The 27,066-nt window shown below is 40.5% G+C and overlaps 3 protein-coding genes across 10 annotated transcripts; 1 reads left to right on the top strand and 2 right to left on the bottom strand.

Annotated features, from left to right (window-relative positions):
* Nucleotides 1–5,782: 5,782 nt before the first annotated feature.
* lrr1 (leucine rich repeat protein 1) lies at nucleotides 5,783–11,677 on the top strand. 8 transcript variants are annotated; one of them, XM_036955187.1, is made up of 5 exons: nucleotides 5,783–5,953; nucleotides 6,394–6,616; nucleotides 7,530–7,628; nucleotides 9,321–10,054; nucleotides 10,163–11,677. In XM_036955187.1, exons 2-5 carry the CDS (start codon nucleotides 6,434–6,436, stop codon nucleotides 10,416–10,418), a joined length of 1,272 nt encoding a protein of 423 aa, XP_036811082.1. In that variant the 5' UTR covers nucleotides 5,783–5,953; nucleotides 6,394–6,433; the 3' UTR covers nucleotides 10,419–11,677. The 8 variants fall into 8 exon arrangements, with proteins under 8 accessions (XP_036811082.1, XP_036811078.1, XP_036811079.1 ...); XM_036955183.1 differs by having other exon boundaries at nucleotides 5,785–5,953; nucleotides 6,296–6,616; XM_036955184.1 differs by having other exon boundaries at nucleotides 5,786–5,953; nucleotides 6,299–6,616.
* Nucleotides 11,678–12,197: 520 nt separating this feature from the next.
* dnaaf2 (dynein axonemal assembly factor 2) lies at nucleotides 12,198–20,272 on the bottom strand. Its single transcript, XM_036955182.1, has 4 exons — nucleotides 19,742–20,272; nucleotides 15,869–15,921; nucleotides 13,043–15,646; nucleotides 12,198–12,877 (listed from the first exon to the last, which is right to left on the bottom strand). The coding sequence occupies exons 3-4, from the start codon at nucleotides 14,783–14,785 to the stop codon at nucleotides 12,500–12,502; spliced, it is 2,121 nt and encodes a 706-aa protein (XP_036811077.1). The 5' UTR covers nucleotides 14,786–15,646; nucleotides 15,869–15,921; nucleotides 19,742–20,272; the 3' UTR covers nucleotides 12,198–12,499.
* A 1,840-nt stretch (nucleotides 20,273–22,112) lies between these two features.
* LOC110498189 (kelch domain-containing protein 1) lies at nucleotides 22,113–27,062 on the bottom strand. Its single transcript, XM_021574808.2, has 4 exons — nucleotides 26,936–27,062; nucleotides 24,410–24,527; nucleotides 24,009–24,121; nucleotides 22,113–22,388 (listed from the first exon to the last, which is right to left on the bottom strand). Coding segments are annotated over exons 1-4 (312 nt in total). The 5' UTR covers nucleotides 26,938–27,062; the 3' UTR covers nucleotides 22,113–22,309.
* Nucleotides 27,063–27,066: the final 4 nt, after the last annotated feature.

Below are 27,066 nucleotides of genomic sequence, written 5' to 3'. Positions count from 1 at the left end.
CCTCAATTACGAGAGGGCTAAGGGTTGAGACGAGACCAGTACCTCATCACAGAGGGCTAAGGGTTGAGACGAGACCAGTACCTCATCACAGAGGGCTAAGGTTTGAGACGAGACCAGTACCTCATCACAGAGGGCTAAGGGTTGAGACGAGACCAGTACCTCATCACAGAGGGCTAAGGGTTGAGACGAGACCAGTACCTCATCACAGAGGGCTAAGGTTTGAGCAGAGACCATATATTTCTCTTGCTGAATTCTTAACCATACCACGTGGTTAAACTCTTAGACTATCTAACCGATAGAATAAGAACAAATCTTTGATAGTAAATACTAGTCTGCAGCTAGGAATTCGGTATCATTGAACGCGAAGACCGACAACCGCCGAAACATCTATTCTATAACGACATTGCTGAATGTTACTCTGAACTATCCATTCTAACCACTGCAGAGAGAGAGAGAGAGAGAGAGAGAGAGGGCGGACAAACTCCAACAGAAACAAACTTTCCAACAGAGATCAGGACGACACACTGAGCGTAAATATATATATTGATTGCAATTATTCACAAATGAGTGAGCGTTCATGTGCAAAGGATTATCATTTCAATTGTTATAATTATCAACTTTGTAGTGTCTTACCACAGTCGACCCCCACTTCCCTTTTGTCCACCAAGCCGCGATAACGGTTTAGCCCACTAGGGCACATCCGCTATCATTTCCTTGTAACTATATCTACTGTTTGTTTATGCATTTCAGTGATTTATTTAGTAAATAAATTATTTAAGACAATTGATGTATGGATCACTCATAGTGAAGACTGGGTTCGTGCAGATAACCAACAATTTACAACGTTTGGAATGTTAGGAAAATATTAGGAAAATTATTACTTTGTAATCTGAATATTTTCCTTGGTGCCCCCACTTCCTAGTTAATTACAGCTACCTTATTTAATTAATCACAATTACAGAGAATTGATTTGATAAACTAAAAATAAGTAACCAGTTTAATGATGCCAAAGACACGACAAGAGCTCTTCTGTTTACCACTCATACCTTGTTTACATTTTTGGGGGTTATTACATGATTCTATATGTGTTATTTCATAGTTTTGATGTCTTCACTATTCTACAATGTAGAAAAGAGTAAAAATAAAGAAATCTTAGGCTTGTGTGCGGATGCTCGGCCATGTAAACCGGTTTCATGAAGCTCCCGACAAACAGTTCTTGGAACTCTGTAGTGAGTGTTGCAACCGTTTTTTACGAGCTACGTGCTTCAGCACTCGGCGGACCTGTTCTGTGAGCTTGTGTGGCCTACCACTTTACGGCCGAGCCGTTGTGGCCCCTAGACGTTTCCACTTCACAATAACAGCACTAACAGTTGACTGGAACACCTGACATTTGACTGCCACGTTGAAAGTCACTGAGCTCTTCAGTATGGGCCATTCTACTGTCAATATTTGTCTATGGAGATTTCATGACCGTGTAGTCGATTTTATACACCTGTCAGCAACGGTTGTGACTGAAATAGCCGAATCCACTAATGGTGTCCACATGTTCGGCCATGTAGTGTGTGTGTGTGATATATCACACACACTGTGCTTGCTCTATGTGCACATCAGGTGACAGACGGTATGATATGTTCTGTTTACACAATGGGGAAGGGAAATATGCAGTCAGGAAGCACCACCACACAACCAATGGAAACACGAAGAACGTTTTGTGTATGTAAGTTTTTCAGGACTAAGAAGACTGTGCTTGCTTTATGTGCACCTCAGGTGACCGTAGTATGATGTTTTCTGTTCACACAATGCAATCACGACTTGTTTCGAAAAGCGTTTGCAGGTATGATATACCTATTAACAAACCATGCTTTTTTAAATATATATATATATATATATGAATCGGTTTATGCCAGCGTGAGTTTATTACGTTGAAAACAGTCTCCAAGATGGCCGACCACTGTCTCTAGTTCTTATTATAGCTCAGTGGTTAGGTCACGTGATAGCATCTTGACGCTGAGCGAGATTTATGCTGTTTGATTCTGCTCACTTAATAAATCATAATATTTTGATCAACTGTGAATGAAATAACTTCCTTTTATGTGTGTTTGTAATTGTCGATGTCTGATAAACAGTTTGTGAGCATGTCTCTCTGAGGGAGAGTGAGGTGTTCTCCATGGCTACGGTAGAGATGCTTTCTCTCACTGCGTTCTGTCTCGCTCTCTCGATTTGATGAAGATAAAATAAACTTGGATATGTTTAAACCTCAAGTTCTTAGTAACAATTTGATATGCAGCCATTGAGACTGCATTTAAACTTGCAGATGCGACTGATGTGCCTAGATGTCTTTATCAAGTCTGTGGGTGAGGGGAGAGAAACATTGCTTGGTGACTGTCTCTCTCGCTTACACACGAGAGAGAGGAAAGGAGAGAGGACTAATGGCTGACACATTCACTCAGCTTTTACTACCAGTGTACACACACACACACACACACACACACACACACACACACACACACACACACACACACACACACACACACACACGCACACTGTTGGAAGGGTAAAGGTTTGGTGAGTTCAGTATATGGGCATTGGAATGCATTGAATAGTATATTGCTATGGTTTTTAAAAAGTAGAAATAGTATCAAAAAGATCATGTAGTCTGAAGCCACCTGTAAGGTCATTTGGAGTCTCTAGCTCAAAGGGTTTAGAGCAGGGGTGGGCAGAAGAAAAATATGAAGACTATTTTCAGTCGAATTACATAAGTGTTTAACTGTTACAAGCACACTAAAACCCTGAAAGTATTACCGCTGGTTAGTTCAGTAGCATGTGTGCGACTAATTGAATTAGTAGTTCAAAAATAAATAACTTAGGTGGTTAAAGACTCATTTGTCAACCATTTACTGTGTACAACATGACATTTTTTTATACACAAAATATATGCAAATTCACTGATCATTACATATTTCATGTTGATAGGAACATCCTATCTTGATAATTGAGTTTCTGTTTGTTAATCTTAGTCTGCCTGTCGGGCTCGTGCAGTGGAGGCGATCTTCTTGGGCTATACTGAGCCTTGTCTCAGGGTAGTAAGTTGGTGGTCTGTTGTTATCCCTCTTGGTGTGAGTTTATACTCTGCCTGTTTGGCCCTGTCCTGGTTATCGTCAGACGGGGCCACAGTGTCCCCTAACCCCCCCCCCCCCCCCCCCCCCCCAGTATCTATGCAGCAAAAGTCTATGTGCCGGGGGCTTGGTTCAATCTGTTATCTGGTGTAATTATCCTGCCTTATCTGGTGTCCCGTTTGAATTTAAGTATGATCCTTCTAATTCTCTCTCTCCCCCTCTCCCTCCTCTCCCAGGGGACCTGAGTCCTGTCCTGAGGCATGGTCCTATCTGGGCTGATGACTCCTGGCTGTCCCCAGTCCACCTAGTCGTGCTGTTGCTCCAGTTCCAACTGTTCTGCCTGTGGCTATGGAACCCTGACCTGTTCTGGTCCTGCTGTTTTCAACTCTCTCTCTCTCTCTATCGCACCTGCTGTCTTGACCTCTGAATGCCCGGCTATGAAAAGCAAACTGACATTTACTCCTGACTATTATTTGACCCTGCTAGTCATCTATGAACATCTTGAAGAGCAATCTAGCCTTAATGGCCATGTAGACTCGCATCAAACATCTCCAATCCAAAGTTAAATCTAGAATTGGCTTCCTATTTCGCAACAAAGCATCCTTCACTCATGCTGCCAAACATACCCTTGTAAAACTGACCATCCTACCGATCCTCGACTTCGGCGATGTCATTTACAAAATAGCCTCCAAAACCCTACTCAATAAATTGGATGTAGTCTATCACAGTGCCATCCATTTTGTCACCAAAGCCCCATATACTACCCACCACTGCAACCTGTATGTTCTCGTTGGCTGGCCCTCACTTCATACTCGTCGCCAAACCCACTGGCTCCAGGTCATCTACAAGACCCTGCTAGGTAAAGTCCCCCCTTATCTCAGCTCGCTGGTCACCATAGCAACACCCACCTGTAGCACGTGCTCCAGCTCTCTGCTCACCCCCAAAGCCAATTCCTCCTTTGGCCACCACTCCTTCCAGTTCTCTGCTGCCAATGACTGGAACGAACTACAAAAATCTCAAACTGGAAACACTTATCTCCCTCACTAGCTTTAAGCACCAGCTGTCAGAGCAGCTCACAGATTACTGCACCTGTACATAGCCCATCTATAATTTATCCCAAACAACTACCTCTCCCCCTACTGTATTTATTTATTTTGCTCCTTTGCACTACATTATTTCTATCTCTACTTTGCACATTCTTCCACTGCAAATCTACCATTCCAGCGTTTTACTTGCTATATTGTATTTACTTCACCACCATGGCCTTTTTTTTGCCTTTACCTCCCTTATCTCACCTTATTTGCTCACATTGTATATAGACATATTTTTCTACTGTATTATTGACTGTATGTTTGTTTTACTCCATGTATAACTGTTGTTGTATGTGTCGAACTACTTTGCTTTATCTTGGCCAGGTCGCAATTGTAAATGAGAACTTGTTCTCAACTTGCCTACCTGGTTAAATAAAGGTGTTCTCAACTAGCCTACCTGGTTAAATAAAGGTGTTCTCAACTTGCCTACCTGCTAAAATAAAGGTGAAATAAATAAATAAAAAAACCTGTCGCAAGATCCACTAGTTTATGCTTATTTACAAAACCATCTTAGGCCTCACTCCCCCCTATCTGAGATATCTACTGCAGCCCTCATCCTCCACATACAACACCTGTTCTGTCAGTCACATTCTGTTAAATGTCTCCAAAGCGCACACATCCCAGGGTCGCTCCTCTTTTCAGTTCGCTGTAGCTAGCGACTGGAACGGGCTGCAAAAAGCACTCACTGTCCAGTCTTATCTCCATCTCTTCGTTCAAAGATCCAATCATGGACACTCTTACTGACAGTTGTGGCGGCTTCACATGGTGTATTGTCTACCTTCTTGCCCTTTATGCTGTTGTCTGTTCCCGGTAATGTTTACCATGTTTTGTGCTGCTACCATGCTGTGTTATGAGTTGCTGCCATACTATGTTGTCTTAAGTGCCTCTTTATCTAGTGATGTGTGTTTTTGTCCTATATTTTTAATCCCAGACTCCGTCCCTGCAGGAGGCCTTTTGCCTTCTGGTAGACCGTCATTGTAAATAAGAATTTGTTATTAACTGACTTGCCTAGTGATATTTATTTAAACCTTAATTTTTTATTTTTTAAGTTAATGGTCAAGCCTACAGACATGAAACAGTGCACTGTGCTTCTGTTAGTCTGTATAATTTGGTATGCTCCGTTTATCTCTAAAAGCAATGTTTATTTACACACTAACACCCTAGTCAGTTTGAGAGAAACCCCTCTGGTGGGAAAATGCGGATTTGAGAATATTCACATAAAATCTGCCGAGAATTGGATGGAAATCTAGCTATTGAAAGCAATTGTGGTGTTATTTTCTACACAGAAGATCATACACAATTATTGTCTGGCCTGGTTGCATTTGAGACTTCAGTGTTAATCATCCGAAAGAAGCGCCATTCAACCAATTTAATGGCATCATCGGAGCTCATTACTTTTTATTTAGAAATTTCACAGAATGGTGAGAACCGGAGGTAGGTGCTAAGAAAAAATTGTCATGGCTAAAATGGTTCTAGGTTTTGTCAGATTTGACTTTGTAGCAGGTAAGGAGAATTAGATTACGGTTAAGAAAGGGGTTGGGTTAAAATCAAATTCACAACAACAACAAAAAATCGACTTTTTGACGTTAATAATTTGACAAAAGCTGCACCCTTCTTGCCACAACCAAAGAAAAGATTCTCAAACAAAATCACGTCTGCGCATGTGTACATTTATCAGTTCTCTTCGCGCGTTCGATCCTCTGGCTAGCTACGTTTCCTTGTTGTTCTTTGGGTCCATGTTGACAGGTTAGTTTGCATGCTAGAGAGAACTTGCATGCTTTTTTTGTTCAACTCTTGTATTACATAACGGTCCGGTAAAGCGTTTGAACCATTTCGTTAGTTCTGTTGTCATAACTTGCAGTTTGCCAACGTAAGTGTATATTATGCTGTGCTACATTTTTTTAGCAACTAACCTAGTCAGCTATCTAACTATGTTCGTTGTCTGTCTGAGTGTGTTAGCAGATAACAGATGTCCTTGTATTTGACTTAGCTACAAACTAGCTATAAAAACTCCTAAGGTTGAGACATCTTGCTAGCAAAGTAACTTAGTGGCGTGACAAGGGCTAACGTTACCTTTTTTTATGCCAGCAGGTTGTGTTAGACGAAAATCATACATGGGGTCAAACTGCCCGTTTGGTTTGGAAAAACTTTTTTGAACACATTCATTTATTGGGATATATTTACAGAACTAACACAGGTCACGCATTTATTTATACACCTCGAGCAATGAAGCTTCAGTGCGACGTCGAAGTCGTGAACCGGATGCTTCCCACGTATGGGATGAAAAACAGAGGAAAGGGCGCAAGGGCTGTGCTGTCTATTGGAAGACATGTGGACAAGACCACACAACGCCACAACATTTATCTAATGATCTGTACAGCAAAGGATAGGACAGGAACAAAATACAAGGTTAGTATCTAGCTATTTGTTTATTTAACTACTTGGCTAGTTGTCTAGCTATGTATTCTATGTTTTACAGGTATACCCCAAGTACACAGGGAATCATCCAACTTCTTGACATTGTTAATTGGTATAGCTACTTTTCAAATGTATGATGACTTCATTGTGGAATGAATGAGTTGCATTTGATTGAAATCCATTATCTCAGATAACTTGGAGGAAAATTAACATGAGTTGTGCTAAACTATTTGGGGTATTTTTTTTCCCTTCGTCCACTGTTGATATTAGGTCAGGAAATTGCCAGGGACCTCAAAATACGATATTATCACGATACTTTGGTGCCGAAATCACATGTATTGCCATTCGATATTGCTCACCATATGTCTGCAGCAGAGGGACAAGAGAGCCATGAGAATGAGTAATGATCAGTCATGGAAATAAAAGTGCTGAAAACGAATTAACTCCCTATTTAAAAAAAGAACAAGCTGGAGAACAAGCTATGAATGACAAATACTGGAGTTTTGGTGCAGATATACAACCAACTAGCGCAAAAGTAATATTGTGAACGATATATTTTGACAAAAATAATATTGCGATATGTAATTGTATTTTTGTCCTCCCCCCGATCACTAGTTGATACAGTCCTAAAATGTTTTGTATGTCAGCAGACACGTTTTTAGTATATTAGGCTTACAAGAACCAAAGAACCGGCCACATCATCACGATGATGCAAAATCTGTAACGCGAACTAAAGATAAAAGGGCCTAAATATAGTTTGAGTGGATTTTCCCTTTTAATGTGGACATTCATAGTGTGTGGTCTTGCATGAAGGAGTCACCAGAAATGCTAGGTAACGAATCCACCATCACTTTGTTTTTTGTTCCACGTCTTACTCTAATGTGTGTACCTACTTCCTCTACAGCTAAAAGAAAACATTGAAACATTCTTCACCAGGTTTGTTGAGGAGGGCAAAGCCACTGTGAGACTGAAGGAGCCCGCTGTTGACATCTGCTTGAGCAAGGTATGGCTCTAGACATTTTTGTATGGCGGAATCTGATCTCCAATGAAAAAGGAGAATTAAAATAAAAAATATATATATAATTTGGCCTTCAGGTTCACATGCTACTTACATTTCTGCTGGAAAAGTAGAGCGCTTACACTGAAATAAATCATTTTAGGGCATGCATATTAAATAGTTAACATGACCCAACATATAGAATGTTGCATTGCTGTATCCTCCCAGCCCTAATTAGGATTTTCAATCATCTCCGATGCTTAAAAGAATCATTGCATAATACACTGAGTGTACAAAACATTAGGAACATCTTCCTAATATTGAGTTGCACCCCCTTTTGCCCCATAGAACGGCCTCAATTCGCCGGCCCATGGACTCCTCAAGGTGTCGAAAGCGTTCCACAGGGATGCTGGCCCATGTTGACTCCCAATGCTTTCCACACTTGTCAAGTTGGCTGGATGTCCTTTGCGTGGTGGCCTATTCTTGATACACACGAGAAACTGTTGAGTGTGAAAAACCCAACATCATTGCAGTTCTTGACACTCAAACTGGTGCGCCTGGCACTTACCCATCTCAAAGGCACTTAAATATTTTGTCTTGCCCACCCTCTGAATTGCACACATACACAATCTTGTCTCAAGGCTTTAAAAATAATTATTTAAAATGTCTCCTCCCCTTCATCTACATTGATTTAAGTGGATTTAACAAGTGACATCAATTCACAACTTTCGCCGTGTGTATCTTAGTCTGATATTTATGCATTAGCCAGACCTGTCTGAATGTGGGGAGCATGCTCTGTGAATGTGGGGAGCATGCTCTGTAAATGAGCAGCTGTTTCTTCCAAAGGGTGACAATGGCTCTAGGCTGTATTAGGGCAGTGTTGACCTTTCCCCTAGATCTTGAAACAAATTTTCAACCCATCACACACACAGACAGGCTGTGGTGCGTACAGCTATGGTGATACACAAATGGAACCAGGCTAGCATTGTGAGGACTCACTAGGCAATCCTTTGTGTGACTTATGTTAATAACATCTCATGTGTATTGTAATCTTTTTGTAATTAAATGTTTCATCTTGTGCTAGCACAACTAAGACCAAAGATATCTGTGTCATGGGAACAAATGTAGGCCTAATACAATATGATGAAATCCGTGGGTTGTTAGTTACATTATAAACTGGATGGTTCGAGCCCTGAATGCTGATTGGCTGACAGCCATGGTATATCAGACTGTATACCACGTGTATGACAAAAGCTATTTTTACTGCTCTAATTACATTGGTAACCAGTTTATAATAGCAATAAGGCTTGGCCTATAATAAGACAAGTAAAAATGCATGAGGGGTGTGGTATATGGCCAATATACCATGGCTAAGAGCTGTGTCCAGGCACTCCGTGATGTGTCATGCATAAGAACGGCCCTTAGCCGTGGTATATTGGCCATATACCACACCCCCTCATGCCTTATTGCTTAATTATGCATTTTACGTGTCTTATTATAGGCCAAGCACTTTTCCCACCATCGTGAATGTTTCTCACTCTGAAGGATAGATAGGAAATGTGTCAACTTGTTTGATATATGGAGGGATTTATAAATAATGCAATCCCTCTCCTGTAACGCTCAAATTGTTTGATAGCAGGTACGATAAGGGCTGTTGTATTGACTGTTAACCACTAGTGACATCGGTCTTCTTTTGAGTTTCAGGCTGATGCTAACAGCTTGAAGAACTTCCTCTCGGCTGCTCGGTTGGCTCACAGAGGAAATGACATGGACAGCCTGCCTCTCTCTACACTGACGCCCGTCCGAGCCAGGGATGTGGAGAAGCCCAAGAAGAAGCTGACTATTGTATCCAAGAAGGAATATCCATTGACCTCCAATTTTCCCTACTCATTAGAGCAGCTCCAGGTGTCCTACTGCAAGCTCTCACGGGTGGACATGCGAATGCTCTCCCTCAAGGCACTGCGCAGACTGGACCTCAGTAATAACAACATAAAAAAACTTCCTGACACTATCGGTGACCTGGGCTGCCTGGCTGAGCTTATTCTCCACAACAACCACTTAGAGACCTTTAGTGAAGCCCTCTGCCTGTCCAGCCTCCAGCGTACACTTCAACACCTCGACCTGAGTCAGAACCGCCTGCAGGCCCTGCCGCCTCACTTCTGCCAGCTGCGAGAGCTGATCAACCTCAAGATGGACAACAACGGACTGGTGTGGCTGCCCTTTCGCATCAGCCATCTCTCCAAGCTGCGCTTTTTGTCAGCTGCACACAACCAGCTGGCCCTGCTGCCAGGGGACTTCCGAAAGTTAAATCTGGAGAACCTGGACCTGTTTGGTAATCCGTTCGCCCATCCCAACCCCCTGGACCACACCATCCAGCTCACTTTCCCCCTGACACTGCAGGAGATGGCCGCCAGGGCTGTGGCCAACCTCAGGTTAGTCCAATTATTCCTTTCAACATTTCACCCATTTACGTGCTTTTACCTTGTTTGTAAGTTTGCAATATTTGAGCCTAAGTTATGTTTTGTGTTCACGCCACATAGAATCCCGTACGGGCCTCATCTCATCCCTGCCCACCTTTGTCAAGACCTGGAGGTTGCCAAGACCTGTGACTGTGGCTGTACCTGTGTGAACTACTACATCAAAACAGCAGTCAGCATGAATCTGCATCTGGTGTCTCACACCGTGGTTTTGGTAGATGACATGGGAGGAACAGATGCACCGGTGCAGCATCACTTTTGCTCCCTATCATGTTACTCGGAGTTCCTAGACCAATGCCTTCAGCGAGGCCTGAGATGATTTAAGTCCCTCAACTGTTCCACGGCGATCAGTACCGTAGCTAGGTTTCCATCCAATTTGCGACAGATTTTCATTTAGAATATTCTTAAATCTGCATTTAAAACAAAAAAATGCTTATTTTCCCACCAGAGATGTTTCCATCAGACTTTTTTTTTGCGGATAAATGCTGTGTGATGATGCAGTGCACGTAAACATAACTTTTAATTGTCAAATCCCATGTACAGAATGTGAAAACACAAGTTAAATGGGTTTCCATCGTATTGTCAAGTCTACTGATGGGTTTTGTCACAACTGTTGCGTTATACAGCAAATGTACCCACTCTGGTCTTGGCACGTGCTCTCTAGCCAACAGCTCACAGACACAGTGCAGGTAGGCTACCTACATGATGAGATTTTATTATGGAGCAGAGTGATATTATTTGTCAAATGGCAGCCAAGCATCGATCATCATGTCACCAGAATAAGACCGTCAATACTTCCAAGCTCAACACCGTGCTCTTTCACCACCCTGTGAAGTTCATAAGTTAGTTCATCTGTAGCTTAATAAATGCATGGTTTCCCGAGTTGTAGTGGGAGGAACACACAAAATATCATCACGTGACTCCCAAGTTTACTTCGATGTGATGGTTATTGTATCAATATTTGCACATAAAGGCGTTTCCACTGTCATTTCTCACATAATTAATTTTAGACACAAAAAGATCCCACCATGTCAAACAAATAATTGGTATTGGTATTTATAGAATTGTAACGGCATTTCCTGTTTCCATCAGCCCAGTTGTAACTTTTTTCCATGCATTAGGTAATTAATCCGCATGAAATGGTCGGATGGAAACGTGGTTAATGCTTTTGGTATTATTCTGAAGGCAATGGTGACCAGCCAGTGTAGGGCAATGGTGACCAGCCAGTGTAGGGCAATGGTGACCAGCCAGTGTAGGGCAATGGTGACCAGCCAGTGTAGACTGTAATGCAGAGGGCAGTATGAACTCTTTGGTCATTGGACCCAACACGCATCTCAGAACTTCTTATGTAACCACTGATTGGACATGTGCTGATGTTCAGACATTTTGTATTCAAGTGTGTTTCACCATCAGTGGTACAGATTGAGAAACCTAAAATGACAATTAGTAGTTTATATCTGTTTAAACAATGTGTGTTTGTGTATATAAACATTGTTTGTGGAATTAAAAAAATGTTGATTTATTTTTTACTGTATTGGTACAAGTTTGAAAGGAAATTAAAGAAACTATCCATATCTATCATTGTCTCAATTAGTTTCTGAAGGTTTAAAATGATATTTGTCATCTGTTTCCATTTTTTATTTTTTAACCCTTTATTTAACTAGGCAAGTCAGTTAAGAACAAATTATTATTTTCAATGATGGCCTAGGGGGGGTTAACTTCCTTGTTCAGGGGCAGAATGCCATTTTTTTTACCTTGTCAGCTCAGGGATTCTGGCTTACTAGTCCAACGCTCTAACCACTAGGCTACCTGCCTCCCCAGGTAGCTCCATCTTGTAGTAGTACACAATGTACCAAAACAATTGTTTAAAATGTTAGTATTTGTGGTGTGACTAATGCATCCTTTGATATGTCAAGCAGACTTGAACCTCGTGGCATGGTCTGAGTACAGCATTTTACAATTGTTGAAGTGTCGCTCAAATGGTGAGCTTCTCCACACCCTCAACATGTAGGCCTAATAGCAAAATGGTAAGTATAAAACTAATTATAAATTGTGGGTACAGTGGAGTGGGTACTCCACTGAATGCTGATTGGCATATACACCGGTATATGGGCTTTATTGCTTAAACATACTAAATGTAAACTTTCCCCCCTTTTGTAGAAAGAAGTATATGGGAAATAACTTATTCAAATTGTTTCAAAAGGAGATCTCTGAAATTGATACTGAAGACATGGGAGTCTTACTCATTCACTTATTCTGAAACTTTTTAAATACTTTTTTCCCTATTGCCCTCAATTGGATAAAAGGATTTTAGGTTTTCACGCAAGACCTCAACGAATTGAATTAGCAACAAATTTCATGTAGTATCTTTGTGACGGAGCAAGTTCCTTGACAGGAGACTCAGTCCAGGTCATAGATAAAGGAGTTTTGAAAAACGAAACCAGCAGATGTAGTATGATCACAAATGACCAACTCTTGTCCATCATGGTTGATTTCTGTCAGCAGTACTTGCTGTGGTCTCATATTACAGTCCTGAAAGGTCTGCTCAGCAGGCAGGTCATCTTCCTCCTGAGACTGAGCCACCTGCACATGCTCACTGAATTGCACAGTCTTCTGTTTATCCTTAGTTGGAGCTTGACTTTCAACTATCTCTTCGATCTTGGGGGATGAGCAGTCTTTGGCCTGGTCATTGTTGTCAAGATTGGATGGGATGACCATTGCTGCAGTGTTAGATGGGTCATCTATTCTCTCGCTCAGGGATGATGGGTCTGTTTCCACCTAAAAGAAAAGTAATTGTCACAGTGGATGTTGGGGTTAGTAACAGCACTGATGAACAGAAGCCTAACGGTTCAACAACAACAGGGTCAGCTTTTGCTAGACATACACTATAATAGTACATTTTTCTTCTACTGAATGAATGTTAACCTAAAGATGGTGGCTCACCTCATCATGTAAATTATTGTCATCTGACTGTCCCTCATTCTGGTCAGTGAACCCAGTCTTACCATCAAACTCAGTGGGCTTTGAAGCTTTAGCTTGGTGTGATTCACCACTTTTCAGTTTGTGTTGCTTGTCCTCCTCAATGTCACCAGACTGTTCAGAAAACTCTATCTTGTCTTCCAGGACTGAGATTAGTTGATTTTCAGACCGGAGTGATGTAGCATTTCCAGAGTGAACGTCTTCTGAGCTGTCCCCTTCATTGCAACCGCTGTGGTCGGGGGTATCTTCTTTGCCACGTCCGTTGTGGTCGGGGGTATCTTCTTTGCCACGTCCGTTGTGGTCGGGGGTATCTTCTTTGCCACGTCCGTTGTGGTCGGGGGTATCTTCTTTGCCACGTCCACTGTAGTAGGGGGTATCTTCTTTGCCGTTGTGGTCGGGGGTATCTTCTTTGCCACGTCCGGTGTGGTCGGGGGTATCTTCTTTGCCACGTCCGTTGTGGTCGGGGGTATCTTCTTTGCCACGTCCGTTGTGGTCGGGGGTATCTTCTTTGCCACGTGTTGCGTCTTCCGACTGCGCTGCGCTTACACAACTATTCTCAAAATCCTCTTCACCATCATCATTGACAAGCTGCCGGCCAGACACTTCAGCGACTGTTGGCTCCTTCAGAGGTAGAACAGGTAAAGTAACAACCAGTTGTTTCTTTTGCTTGTTGAACTTTGCCTCTCCCTTGTTTTCATCCACTGGATATGCCATCGGCACCTCTAGTCTGTAAGCTGGTTTCTTGGATTCCAAACTAACAAGTCTTTCAGTCACGTCTAGATCAGCATCCGCAACAGATCTAAGCAAAGGCAAATCAATAGTGATGACAATCTCTTTAGGGCGTGGGCTCTGAGCTGAATCTCTTGAACACCTGAAATCTTGCAAATCAATGAATGATCTGTATTTTAGAGTGTAATGTGGTTTCGTTGGCTTCTTGGGTGAATTTACATTTTGTTGTCTCTGGCTGATCTGGGTGTCGGACTGTATCTCGGCCTTCGGTATAGGGCTCTCCTTTTGATTTGTTGCCGTATCTGGTTGCTTTTCGTCGGGGTAGGGGAACGAGAGATGATTGTCAAGTGGTGAAGGTTTTTCCTTGGCAGGTTGACCAGGTAAGGGCTTGCGCATGACGGCAGCGTGTGGTGTCCCTTTGTATTTGATTTTCAAAACTCTTACATTGTTTTTGTCCAGCTTCACTTTGCCCCCATTCTCGACAGCCTCAACAGCAGTGTTGTCAACCATTTCCATAAATCTTGGGTTGTTTCCAGCCATGTGAATAGTGTCTGGATGAAACACAACATCATAGATTGTGTACTTATTCCCCTTTGCATCCCTGTCTGGCGTTCCAGGTGTCAAGCTGTGGGGTAGTGACCAATGCTGCCCTACTCTGCCAGCCTCGTCTACCCTCCTAAACTCAGGTTTACGAATCATGTCATTGCTGCAGATATTGATGAAGCACTTCTGCCTACCGTCCATACTCGTCTTCAGGGCTCGGTAAGGTTTGGGGTGGACAAATTGAATGTCCACGCCCCTCTCTTGTTCTAACAACTTGATTTCTTCCTCATATTTCTTCTTGTTCTCTGGCTTTGATATTTCCTCTGCGTATTCGTGCAGCATCTTTCTGAATTCCTCATTTTGAAAAGCCTTGGTAAAGCGGCCCATTTCATCCGGTGTCATATTCAGGTCCTTGAGTTTGGAACCGAACTCCATATTGGTGCGAGAAGCTAACTTGGCTACTGTAGCCACAAAGTCTTTTCACTCTTGTAGCTAGCTTTGCTATCCCAGCACAAAACAACAACTTTACTACAATTATTTTAAGGTGTTACACGAAATATGAACAGATGTTATACAGCAAATCATTCGCAACCTGACAAAAGTAAAGTTTCTCAGTACTTTTGAGTTGTTTGTAGACTAGGTTACCACGGAGTTGTGGCGTAAACGCAGGAGCAAGCTGCCGAGTGTCTTGTGTGTTGACGAAACCATGGCAACAAGGCAGCGCAGCAGCCAGGTACTGGAGAGGGCTTGTCCAATCGCGTGGCGTTTGTGTAATAGCCATAATACAACTTTAACGAATTCACATTTTTATGACTGTCTTCAAAAGTTTTTTATATAATATTGTTATTATAAAGTGGTGGCCAAAGCAAAGTTGTAGTTGTAAAAATTATGATATCAAACATTACAACAGTCTTGTTTGCAGGCAGAAAACACACCCATTCACAGTCATAATATAAAATAAACTGTAAAACATAAAAAATATATATGGATACATAATGATAATTAACTACAATCTTCTGCAGGATAAATATTCCCACATACCCTGCAGGCCTTATCAACAGTAATTCGTGGAACATAGAGTATGAACTATGAACTCTGTATTATCAATTTACTGTAGTCTACTATTGATAATTTCCCACTAATATTTACATATGAAAATGCTATATTTTCCTAGATGTCCGAAAAAAGGACATTATCCTCTGTACAGCTGGCAGTAGTTTTGGGGGCATACGTGGAAGCTGTTTTTGAAGCAGCTTGCAGTTCTTCACATTCTTGGCTATGTAATCCTCACATATCCTGTGGGGGGGAAAAAAATGTTTTAAAGAACAGTGAAAGTGTCGGCTAAGAGGGCAGGGCACTGCATGCATTTGGAAGATGTAGCTTAGTATACTAATCTTTCACTACGTTATAGCATCCATGTAATGGCAAACAGTCAACATGATTTCCAAAATATCAAAGTGTGTTCTAGCTGAGACAGATTCTCCCTCATTGAACGAATGATCATAATTGATTAGTTACCGAAGGAGGTGGTAGGGCTGGATCTGGAAAACAAGTACATCATTGCAGTGACCCTGAAGAAAGGTGATTGTAAAAAAAAAAAACGTGAATTGTGTCTTAAATAATTATTGATTTACCTCACCACAACAGCTCATTGTAAAGGTGTTCCATAATTCATCATCCATATGTTCCATAAATTCATAATCCATATGTTCCATAATTCATAATCCATATGTTCCATAAATTCATAATCCATATGTTCCATAAATCCATAATCCATATGTTCCATAATTCATAATCCATATGTTCCATAAATCCATAATCCATATGTTCCATAATTCATAATCCATATGTTCCATAATTCATAATCCATATGTTCCATAAATTCATAATCCATATGTTCCATAAATTCATAATCCATATGTTCCATAAATTCATAATCCATATGTTCCATAAATTCATAATCCATATGTTCCATAATTCATACTCCATATGTTCCATAATTCATGTTCCATAACTCATAATCCATTTGTTCCAAATTCATAATCCATATGTTCCATAATTCATACTCCATATGTTCCATAATTCATAATCTATATGTTCCATAATTCATACTCCATATGTTCCATAATCCATATGTTCCATAATTCATACTCCATATGTTCCATAATTCATAATCTATATGTTCCATAATTCATACTCCATATGTTCCATAATTCATGTTCCATAAACTCATAATCCACATATTCCATCATTCATAATCCATATGTTCCATAACTCATAATCCATGTTCCATAATTCATGTTCCATAATTCATAATCCATATGTTCCAGAACTCATAATCTATATGTTCCATAATTCATACACCATATGTTCCATAATTCATGTTCCATAATTCATAATCCATATGTTCCATAATTCATAATCCATATGTTCCATAACTCATAATCCATATGTTCCATAATTCATAATACATATGTTCCATAATTCAGAATCCATATGTTCCATAATTCATAATCTATATGTTCCATAATTCATACTCCATATGTTCCATAATTCATGTTCCATAACTCATAATCCATTTGTTCCATAATTCATTATCCATATGTTCCATAATTCATACTCCATATGTTCCATAATTCATCATCTATATGTTCCATAATTCATGTTCCATATGTTCCATAATTCATACTCCAAATGTTCCAAAATTCATAATCTATATGTTCCATAATTCATACTCCATATGTTCCATAACTCATAATCCACATATTCCATAATTCATAATCCATATGTTCCATAACTCATAATCCATATGTTCCATAATTAATGTTCCATAATTCATAATCCATATGTTCCAGAACTCATAATCTATATATTCCATAATTCATACTCCATATGTTCCATAATTCATAATCTATATGTTCCATAGTTCATGCTCCATATGTTCCATAACTCATAATCCATATGTTCCATTATTCATAATCCATATGTTCCATAATTCATACTCCATATGTTCCATAATTCATAATCTATATGTTCCATAATTCATCATCTATATGTTCCATAATTCATGTTCCATATGTTCCATAATTCATACTCCAAATGTTCCAAAATTCATAATCTATATGTTCCATAATTCATAATCTATATGTTCCATAATTCATAATCCATATGTTCCAGAACTCATAATCTATATATTCCATAATTCATACTCCATATGTTCCATAATTCATAATCTATATGTTCCATAGTTCATACTCCATATGTTCCATAATTCATGTTCCATAACTCATAATCCATATGTTCCATTATTCATAATCCATATGTTCCATAATTCATAATCTATATGTTCCATAGTTCATACTCCATATGTTCCATAATTCATGTTCCATAACTCATAATCCATATGTTCCATTATTCATAATCCATATGTTCCATAATTCATACTCCATATGTTCCATAATTCATACTCCATATGTTCCATAATTCATACTCCATATGTTCCATAATTCATAATCTATATGTTCCATAATTCATGTTCCATATGTTCCATAATTCATAATCTATATGTTCCATAATTCATAATCTATATATTCCATAATTCATAATCTATATGTTCCATAATTCATAATCTATATATTCCATAATTCATATGTTCCATAATTCATACTCCATATGTTCCATAATTCATAATCTATATATTCCATAATTCATATGTTCCATAATTCATACTCCATATGTTCCATAATTCATACTCCATATGTTCCATAATTCATACTCCATATGTTCCATAATTCATACTCCATATGTTCCATAATTCATAATCTATATATTCCATAATTCATACTCCATATGTTCCATAATTCATATGTTCCATAATTCATAATCCATATGTTCCATAATTCATAATCTATATGTTCCATAATTCATAATCCATATGTTCCATAACTCATCATCCATATGTTCCATAATTCATAATACATATGTTCCATAATTCATCATAAATGAATGCTGTATGGACCCTTTCTGTTTATGAATTTGAATAATATATGCTTTAACATAATACCAGGCAATCTCCTTCCTGTCAGAAATGGTAAAATCATCCCAATGACGAAGGTGCATAAAGATGGAAGAATTCAGATACACTACATGACCAAATGTATGTGGACACTTGCTCGTCAAACATCTCATTCCAAAATCATGGGCATTAAAATGGAGTTGGTTCCCTGCTTTGCTATAACAGCCTCCAGTCTTCTGGGAAGGCTTTACACTAGATGTTGGAGCATTGCTGCAGGGACTTGCTTCCATTCAGCCACAAGAGGATTACTGAGGTTGGGCACTGATGTTGGGCGATTAAGCCTGGCTCGCAGTCGGCCCAAAGGAGTTCGATGGGGTTGAGGTCAGGGCTCTGTGCAGGCCAGTCAAGTTCCTCCACACCGATCTCGACAAACCATTTCTGTATGGACCCCGCTTTGTGAACAAGGACATTGTCATGATGAAACAGCAAAGGCCCTTCCCCAAATTCTTGCCACAAAGTTGAAAGCACAGAATTGTCCAGAATTTCATTGTATGCTGTAGCATAAAGATTTCCCTTCGCTGGATCTAAGGGTCCTAGCCCAATCCATGGAAAACATCCCCAGACCATTATTCCTCCTCCACCAAACTTACAGTTAGCACTATGCATTAGGGCAGGTAGCGTTCTCCTGGTATCCGCCAAACCCTGATTTTTCTGTCGGACTGCCACATGGTGAAGCGTGACTCATCACTCCAGAGATCTCTTTTCCACTGCTCTTGAGTCCAACGGCGGCAAGCTTTACACCACTCCAGCCGACACTTGGCTTTGCGCATGGTGCCATTAGGCTTGTATGCAGCAGCTTGACCATGGAAACCCATTTCACGAAGCTTCCAATGAACAGTTTTTCTGCTGACGTTGCTTCCAGAACTCGGCAGTGAGTGTTGCAACCGAGGACAGGCGATTTTTAGGTGCTTCAGCACTCGGTGGTCCCGTTCTGGGAGCTTGTGTGTCCTATCACTTCGCGGCTGAGCCGTTGTTGCTTCTAGACATTTCCACTTGACAATAACTTCATATAAAGTTGACCAGAGCAGCTCTAGCAGGGCAGAAATTTGATGAACTGACTTGTTGGAAAGGTGGCATCCTATGACAGTGCAAAGTTGAAAGTCACTGAGCTCTTCAATAAGGCCATTCTACTGCCAATGTTTGTCTATGGAGATTGCATGGCTGTGAAAAAAAAAAGAGTAACCGACAGCATTGTACAATATGGCGAACTTAGCAAACAAGGCATTTGTCGTAAGTACACGGGGGGCCGCAATCTTTATGCACCTTCAACATTGAATGATTAGATACGTTCCCTGTATGGTTTCCATAATACTTACTGTGTCTACAAGGAGGATGTAGTCGCAACTACCCCCAAACACAATGACATCAGAGTCCTTCCCTTGGCACGCTATGTGCCACAACCTGAGGGTCAAAAGTAAATAAGATGGAGATTTTAAGAGCCAGGTTAATCATTCAAATCTTCGTAGGAACATCGTTAAATCTCCGAGCTGTTTCCCAAAACCATCGTTATTAACAATGCACTTGAAAACGCTCGTAATCTAACGCCTGTAATCTAACGCCTGTCTCAGACCTTTCATAGTACAGCTAACGCTTCAAACACACTGAAAGTGTTTTTGCATTTTGGTACACCAGAATTACATTAATTTCCAATGAAACGCTGTGAATGCCTTGCAGCACTGCGTTGCAGAGGCAGTTGCAGTGCGTTTGGTGTGGTGCATACGTTGGGTTTATCGAACATATGCGTCAAAACTGTATGCGTAGATGGCTTGACAGAAATGGTAGCAGAAGGTGAATGTTGAACTTTTGTTACATACATTTCCAGATGATGCTGCATACTATTTTGCGCAATGACTCGGTATGTCCAAAGCGTTTTTTTTGCCCTCCTGCGTCACTGTGTACACAGAGGATCTCTGCTAAACAGTGTTAATCCTCCTCTCCGTTGTCTTTGCAATTGTAACAACCAAGCAAAGGATGAATAAGAATATGCTTCAAATGAAAACTGCAGATGACTGCATTAAAATAAATGGCTTACTTACAGTATAGGCCATAGGCCTACAGTGCTTTCAGAAAGTATTCACACCCTTGGACCTTTTTCCACATTTTATTGTGTTACTGCATTTAAAATGGATTAAATGTAGAGTTGTCGTCACTGGCCTAGACCCAATACCCCATAATATCAAAGTGGAATTATTTATTGGGATTTTTTTACTAATGAAAAATAATTTGAATCTGAAATGTCTTGAGTCAATAAGAATTCAACCCCTATGTTATGGCAAGCCTAAGGAGTAAACGTTTAATTGATTAACAAGTCACATTATTTTTTTGAGTGACTACGTCATCTCTGTACCCCACACATACAATTATCTGTAAGGTCCTTCAGTCGAGAAGTGAATTTCAACCACAAAGACCAGGGAGGTGTTTCAATGTTTTGGAAAGAAGGGCAGCTATCGGTAGATATGTCTGCTATAAAAAAAATATCCATTATGAGCATGCCGAAGTTATTTATATATTTTACCGCCCCTTTTACTCCCCAAGTTCGATCATGTCTCATCGCTGCAACTCCCCAACGGGCTCGGGAGGCGAAGGTCGAGTAATGCGTCCTCCAAAACATGACTTGACAAACCGCACTTGTTACCACCCGCTGGCTTAACCCAGAAGCCAGCCGCACCAATGTGTCAGAGTAAACACTGTTCAACTGACAATAAAGGTCAGTCTGCAGGTGCCCAGCCCACTGCAAGGAGTCGCTAGAGCGCTATGAGACAAGTAAAGCCCACCCAGCCTGGATCAGTCGATGTGCAAAAGGTTTTTAACGGCCACGTTACTAGCGAAGGCTCTAGGAAACACTTTCACTACTAAAGACACATTGTAAGAATGTGAATCGTAAGAATGACACATCGTAAGAATGTGAATCGTAAGAATGACACTAACGCTATGAAAGCTCTGGGAAATGAGGCCCATATCATAGAATTACATATAGAGATCCTATAATTCACTCTGTGTCAGACAATGTGTTAACAGTTTTACCATTTGCACATTTTAGGTACATTCCTCAAATTGGAAAATGAAACACTTTCTGCTAACAACTAGCACTCTGGAAAAGACATTTTGAAAGAACAGATAAAACAAAAAAAAAATCAGGTGTGATGTGATAACAGTATAGTACAGAATAGTAACCATTTTAAGTTGAGCATTTGAAAGAGTGAATAGTAAATACGTACATTTCGGACCATGTCCATGATTCTAGATCTAAACAATAAATGTCACTTGTCCTCGATTCCTAAAAGTGAAAACGGAAAAACAGAAGAGTTTATTCCAGACCAGCGCAAAAGAAACTTGAGTCAAAAGTCCTATGTTTCATTCATGTTCTGCAGAGAGACACAATCTCATGAATCATTGTGTCACGGTCATCCTCCTCTTCATCTGAAGAGGAGAGGCGAAAAGGATCAGAGGACCAATATGCGGCGTGGTAAGTGTCCATGGTAAATCTTTAATCAAGAAAGTACTGAACACTGAAAACTATACAAAACCAGTAAACAAAATAACAACTGTGACACTAATCATATGGACTGTGCTGAAACAAGCCATCAACATAGACAATCACCCACCAACAAACAGTGCAACCCAGGCTACCTAAGTATGATTCTCAATCAGAGACAACTAATGACACCTGCCTCTGATTGAGAACCATACTAGGCCGAAACATAGAAATGCCCCAAAACATAGAAAAACAAACATAGACTGCCCACCCAACTCACGCCCTGACCATACTAAATAAATACAAAACAAAGGAAATAAAGGTCAGAACATGACACATTGTGACACTTTAGGTTGTCTGTGTCAATGCAACCACGGAGAGAGGTGTTGAGATACATTGTTTTTCACCCTTATTCTGCCTCCACATACGTATCCTTTGTTCCGAAGTGTTGCACTTGCACGGGCAGCTCTGGGGTCAGGGGCACAACACTGTACACAAAAACAATATTTACAGTGTAGCTAGATATCCACAAAGAAACAATAATATTTTAAGTGTCTTGCCTTATATGCTACACTGTTAATCATATGCTATGACAACACCATGTTTTTGTATATTCACTAAATTAATTGCTTTATTATACAGTGGGGAGAACAAGTATTTGATACACTGCCGATTTTGCAGGTTTTCCCACTTACAAGGCATGTAGAGGTCTGTAATTTGTATCATATGTACACTTCAACTGTGAGAGACGGAATCTAAAACAAAAATCCAGAAAATCACATTGTATGATTAAGTAATTAACATAAGTATTTGATACATCAGAAAAGCAGAACTTAATAATTGGTACAGAAACCTTTGTTTGCAATAACAGAGATCATACACTTCCTGTAGTTCTTGACCAGGTTTGCACACATTGCAGCAGGGATTTTGGCCCACTCCTCCATACAGACCATCTCCAGATCCTTCAGGTTTCGGGACTGTCACTGGGCAATACTGACTTTCAGCTCCCTCCAAAGATTTTCTATTGGGTTCAGGTCTGGAGACTGGCTAGGCAACTCCAGGACCTTGAGATGCTTCTTACGGAGCCACCCCTTAGTTGCCCTGACTGTGTGTTTCGGGTCGTTGTCATGCTGGAAGACCCAGCCACGACCCATCTTCAATGCTCTTACTGAGGAAAGGAGGTTGTTAGCCCTGATGTCCTTACACAGCTCTCTGGTCTTGGCCATTGTGGAGAGGTTGGAGTCTGTTTGATTGAGTGTGTGGATAGGTGTCTTTTTTGACAGGTAACGAGTTCAAACAGGTGCAGTTAATACAGGTAATGAGCGAAGAACAGGAGGGCTTCTTAAAGACAAACAGGTCTGTGAGAGACGGAATTCTCACTGGTTGGTAGGTGATCAAATACTTATGTCATGCAATAAAATGCAAATTAATTATATAAAAATCATACAATGTGATTTTCTGGATTTTAGATTCCGTCTCTCACAGTTGAAGTGTACCTATGATAAAAATTACAGACCTCTACATGCTTTGTAAGTAGGAAAACCTGCAAAATTGGCAGTGTATCAAATACTTGTTCTCCCCACTGTATATGTAAACTCAATTTAACCTCTGTCTTACACTGGTTTGTCGTTCACTCCAACAGGCCCATGTTGGGTCAAACATATGAACTTCATTGTTCCATCCCCAATAGATGTCATCCACCTCCAAAGCACAATACTACTAATCCATACAATAAGTTCATAGTAAATTAATGTATACCTATGGACATAATTGCACACGAAAGCAAAAAAAAATACCCTTGATGCCTCATCCATAAGGAAGCTTCTATTGTTACTGATGTCATCAAGTTGCTTATAACCATATCCAGCGAAGTAGATGAGCCTACAGAAATACCAAAATATCTTCCAATCACAAGGGGTTTCTATTACTACAGAAAGACCAAAACATCTTCCAATCACAAGGGGTTCATATTACAGGGGAGCTAAGAACCCCCATAAGTGTAAGAAAGACTTTAGCTGGGCCAGCACACTATTTATTTAGACCACCTATAATAGTAAAGGTGTAATCAGAACCCTGACAATCTTTCTATTTACATAAAGAATGTTTACCTGCCATTGAAAACCCAACAAGTGCGCTTATCTCTGGGTGAGGGAGATGAGCCACTCTTATGGTTCACTTTTCTCCAGCTATATTTCCCATCCAGGAGGTTGACACAGTAAAGCTGCAAACACAGATCTGTTCATCATGTAAATGTGAACAAAACAATATAAGGCTTTGTAAACTATTGAGGATTTTCACACTTCCCTGCCAATGTGTACTGTACCATCAGGGCTTGTTTTCATCAAGTGTCTCAGAGTAGGAGTGCTGATCTAGGATCAGGTCCACCCTGCCCATGTACTCTTATTCATTATGATCTAAAAGGAAAAAACAAATCATACATCCGTACTCCTACTCCGAGACACTTTGTGTATACATGCTCTGGGACCCTTTTTCTGTTGAATGAGTTTACCTGATTGGTCTGTCCGTTGTCATTGCATCCCCCAAATATGTACATGTCCCCATTCAAAGAGCAGCCACAGGTGCCTGACATTGGGGGTGCGACCTCTCCAGACATTTGACACGATTCCCTTCAGATTGGAGAACAAACAAACAATAAACAAACAGAACAGGGAAATTAAGGATTCCGTTCTGCAGCTAAATCATTCCAGAACACACATTGCACATAAAGCATACCATTAACCAGATGTATTTCGAGAGTTGAACCAATGGGGTTTCTGCATCATGATGCATTTACATGACACTTTAACGTTCGATGTTAGCCATGTTAGCGCCCCATTAACATTACATGGGAAATGTTTTTAAATAATACAATAGAACTGAATGTCTAGAATTAGCATTATGATGCATTTACATGACACTACAAGACTATGTACAACATAGCAGCCATGTTAGTTCACCATTAACATTAGATGGGGAATATTTAAACCATGCTGTGTAATTGTATGTTCGTAAATTCACCCTAGCAACCTATTCCGATTTCAGAGTGCTCTAGTTTGAGTGCCAGAGCACAGAATAATTGAGGAATTTACGAACGCCCTAAACTTGGTTGTTGTGACAGGTGTAAGTAAACATCGATTAATTGTTTTAATTAAATTGTTGTCAGTAACTCAGTTACAGTCATGAATCCTCTTGATAACATGACACAACACTCAAGAAGCTATTAGGTGTTTTCTCATTTATGTCTGGAAGTAGCTACCTAGCAACCTAGCCAACTCTTTATGCAGTTGGCGTGGGTGGGTTGACTGTCGGGTTTGTTCGTAAATTCAATCTGGAGTGCCAGAGTGTGCTCTGGGCGTTAGTAAATTCAGAGCGTTATCAGATTGCCCGTTCGTAAATTCAGAGCGCACACTGGACGCTCTGGCCGAGGAGTAATTAGGGTTGATCCGTGCGCTCTGACCTCACGACGGCAGTAAAGCACCCAAGCTATCTGCCTAACGTTGGCTAGCTTGCAAGCTACTTCCAGACATATGAGAGAACACCTCACTCTGACCATTTGACTCTTGCTCGCCCTAGCAGAGTTGGTTAGTGTTTTCATGTTATCACGAGGGTTAGTGACTCTAACTGTGTTATGGCAACAATTGAATTGTGTTTTTTGGGAGGGGCCGATGTTTGGTTCGCTGCCTGCACCTGCCCACCCGTCCAGCAGCATCACTACTCTGCACGGTTCTGACTTTGAATATGTGGACAGCTACAAATACATAAGTGTCTGGTTAGACTGTAAACTCTCCTTCCAGACTCACATTAAACATATCCAATCCAAAGTTAAATCTAGAATCGGCCTCCTATTTCACAACAAAGCATCCTTCACTCGTGCAGCCAAATATACCCTCGTCAAACTGACCATCTTACCGATCCTAGACTTCGGTGATGTCATTTACAAAATAGCCTCCAACACCCTACTCAACAAATTGGATGCAGTCTATCACAGTGCCATCCGTTTTGTCACCAAAGCCCCATATACTACCCACCACTGTGACCTGTACGCTCTCGTTGGCTGGCCCTCGCTTCATACTCGTCGCCAAACCCACTGGCTCCAGGTCATCTACAAGACCCTGCTAGGTAAAGTCCCGCCTTATCTCTGCTTGCTGGTCACCATAGCTGCACCCACCCGTAGCACGCGTTCCAGCAGGTATATCTCACTTGTCGCCCCCAAAGCCAATTTCTATTTTGGCCGCCTCTCCTTCCAGTTCTCTGCTGCCAATGACTGGAACGAACTACAAAAATCTCTGAAACTGGAAACACATCTCCCTCACTAGCTTTAAGCACCAGCTGTCAGAGCAGCTCACACATCACTGCACCTGTACATAGCCAATCTATAAATAGCCCAAACAACTACCTCTTTCCCTACTGTATTTATTTAGCTCCTTTGCACCCCAGTATTTCTACTTTGCACACTCATCTACTGTTAAATCTACCATTCCAGTGTTTAATTGCTATATTTTATTTACTTCGCCACCATGGCCTATTTATTGCCTTTACTTCCCTTATCTCACCTCATTTGCTCACATTGTATATAGACTTATTTTTCTACTGTATTATTGACTGTATGTTTGTTTTACTCCATGTGTAACTCTGTGTTGTTATATGTGTCGAACTGCTTTGCTTTATCTTGGCCAGGTCGCAGTTGTAAATGAGAACTTGTTCTCAACTTGCCTACCTGGTTAAATAAAGGTGAAATAAAAAAAAACTGTTGTTCTGCACTCTGACACACACAGACGAGAGTGCTCTGAAATCGGAGTAGATATCTGACAACACTATGAATTTACGAATGCTCAGACCTATCCTTCAACCTGACCTACTAAGAATTGTTGTTATATTCTGTATTAGTTTTTACACCAATAAAATTACGTGCGGTAAACATTTTAGAATAATATTGCGATATGATAAATAAACATATGACAAGACTGATATACATTAATAACCATGCCAATTGATCATGCAATGATAAGTAATAATCTGGGTAATAGCTACTTACATGTCTGGCTGCTTTATCCATGTGTTTTTGAGAATACCCACTGTTTTGAAAACCTCAGCTGACTTCAAACAGCAAATATCGGCAGAATCGTGCGGTAGTGAGGCTTGTGTAGAATCTTTGCTTTGAAGGAA

Source organism: Oncorhynchus mykiss, chromosome 19 (assembly GCF_013265735.2).
Source record: "Oncorhynchus mykiss isolate Arlee chromosome 19, USDA_OmykA_1.1, whole genome shotgun sequence".
Taxonomy (NCBI): domain Eukaryota; kingdom Metazoa; phylum Chordata; class Actinopteri; order Salmoniformes; family Salmonidae; genus Oncorhynchus; species Oncorhynchus mykiss.
Note: the sequence above shows the minus strand (reverse complement) of the source record. Positions and strands in the feature narration are given on the sequence as shown.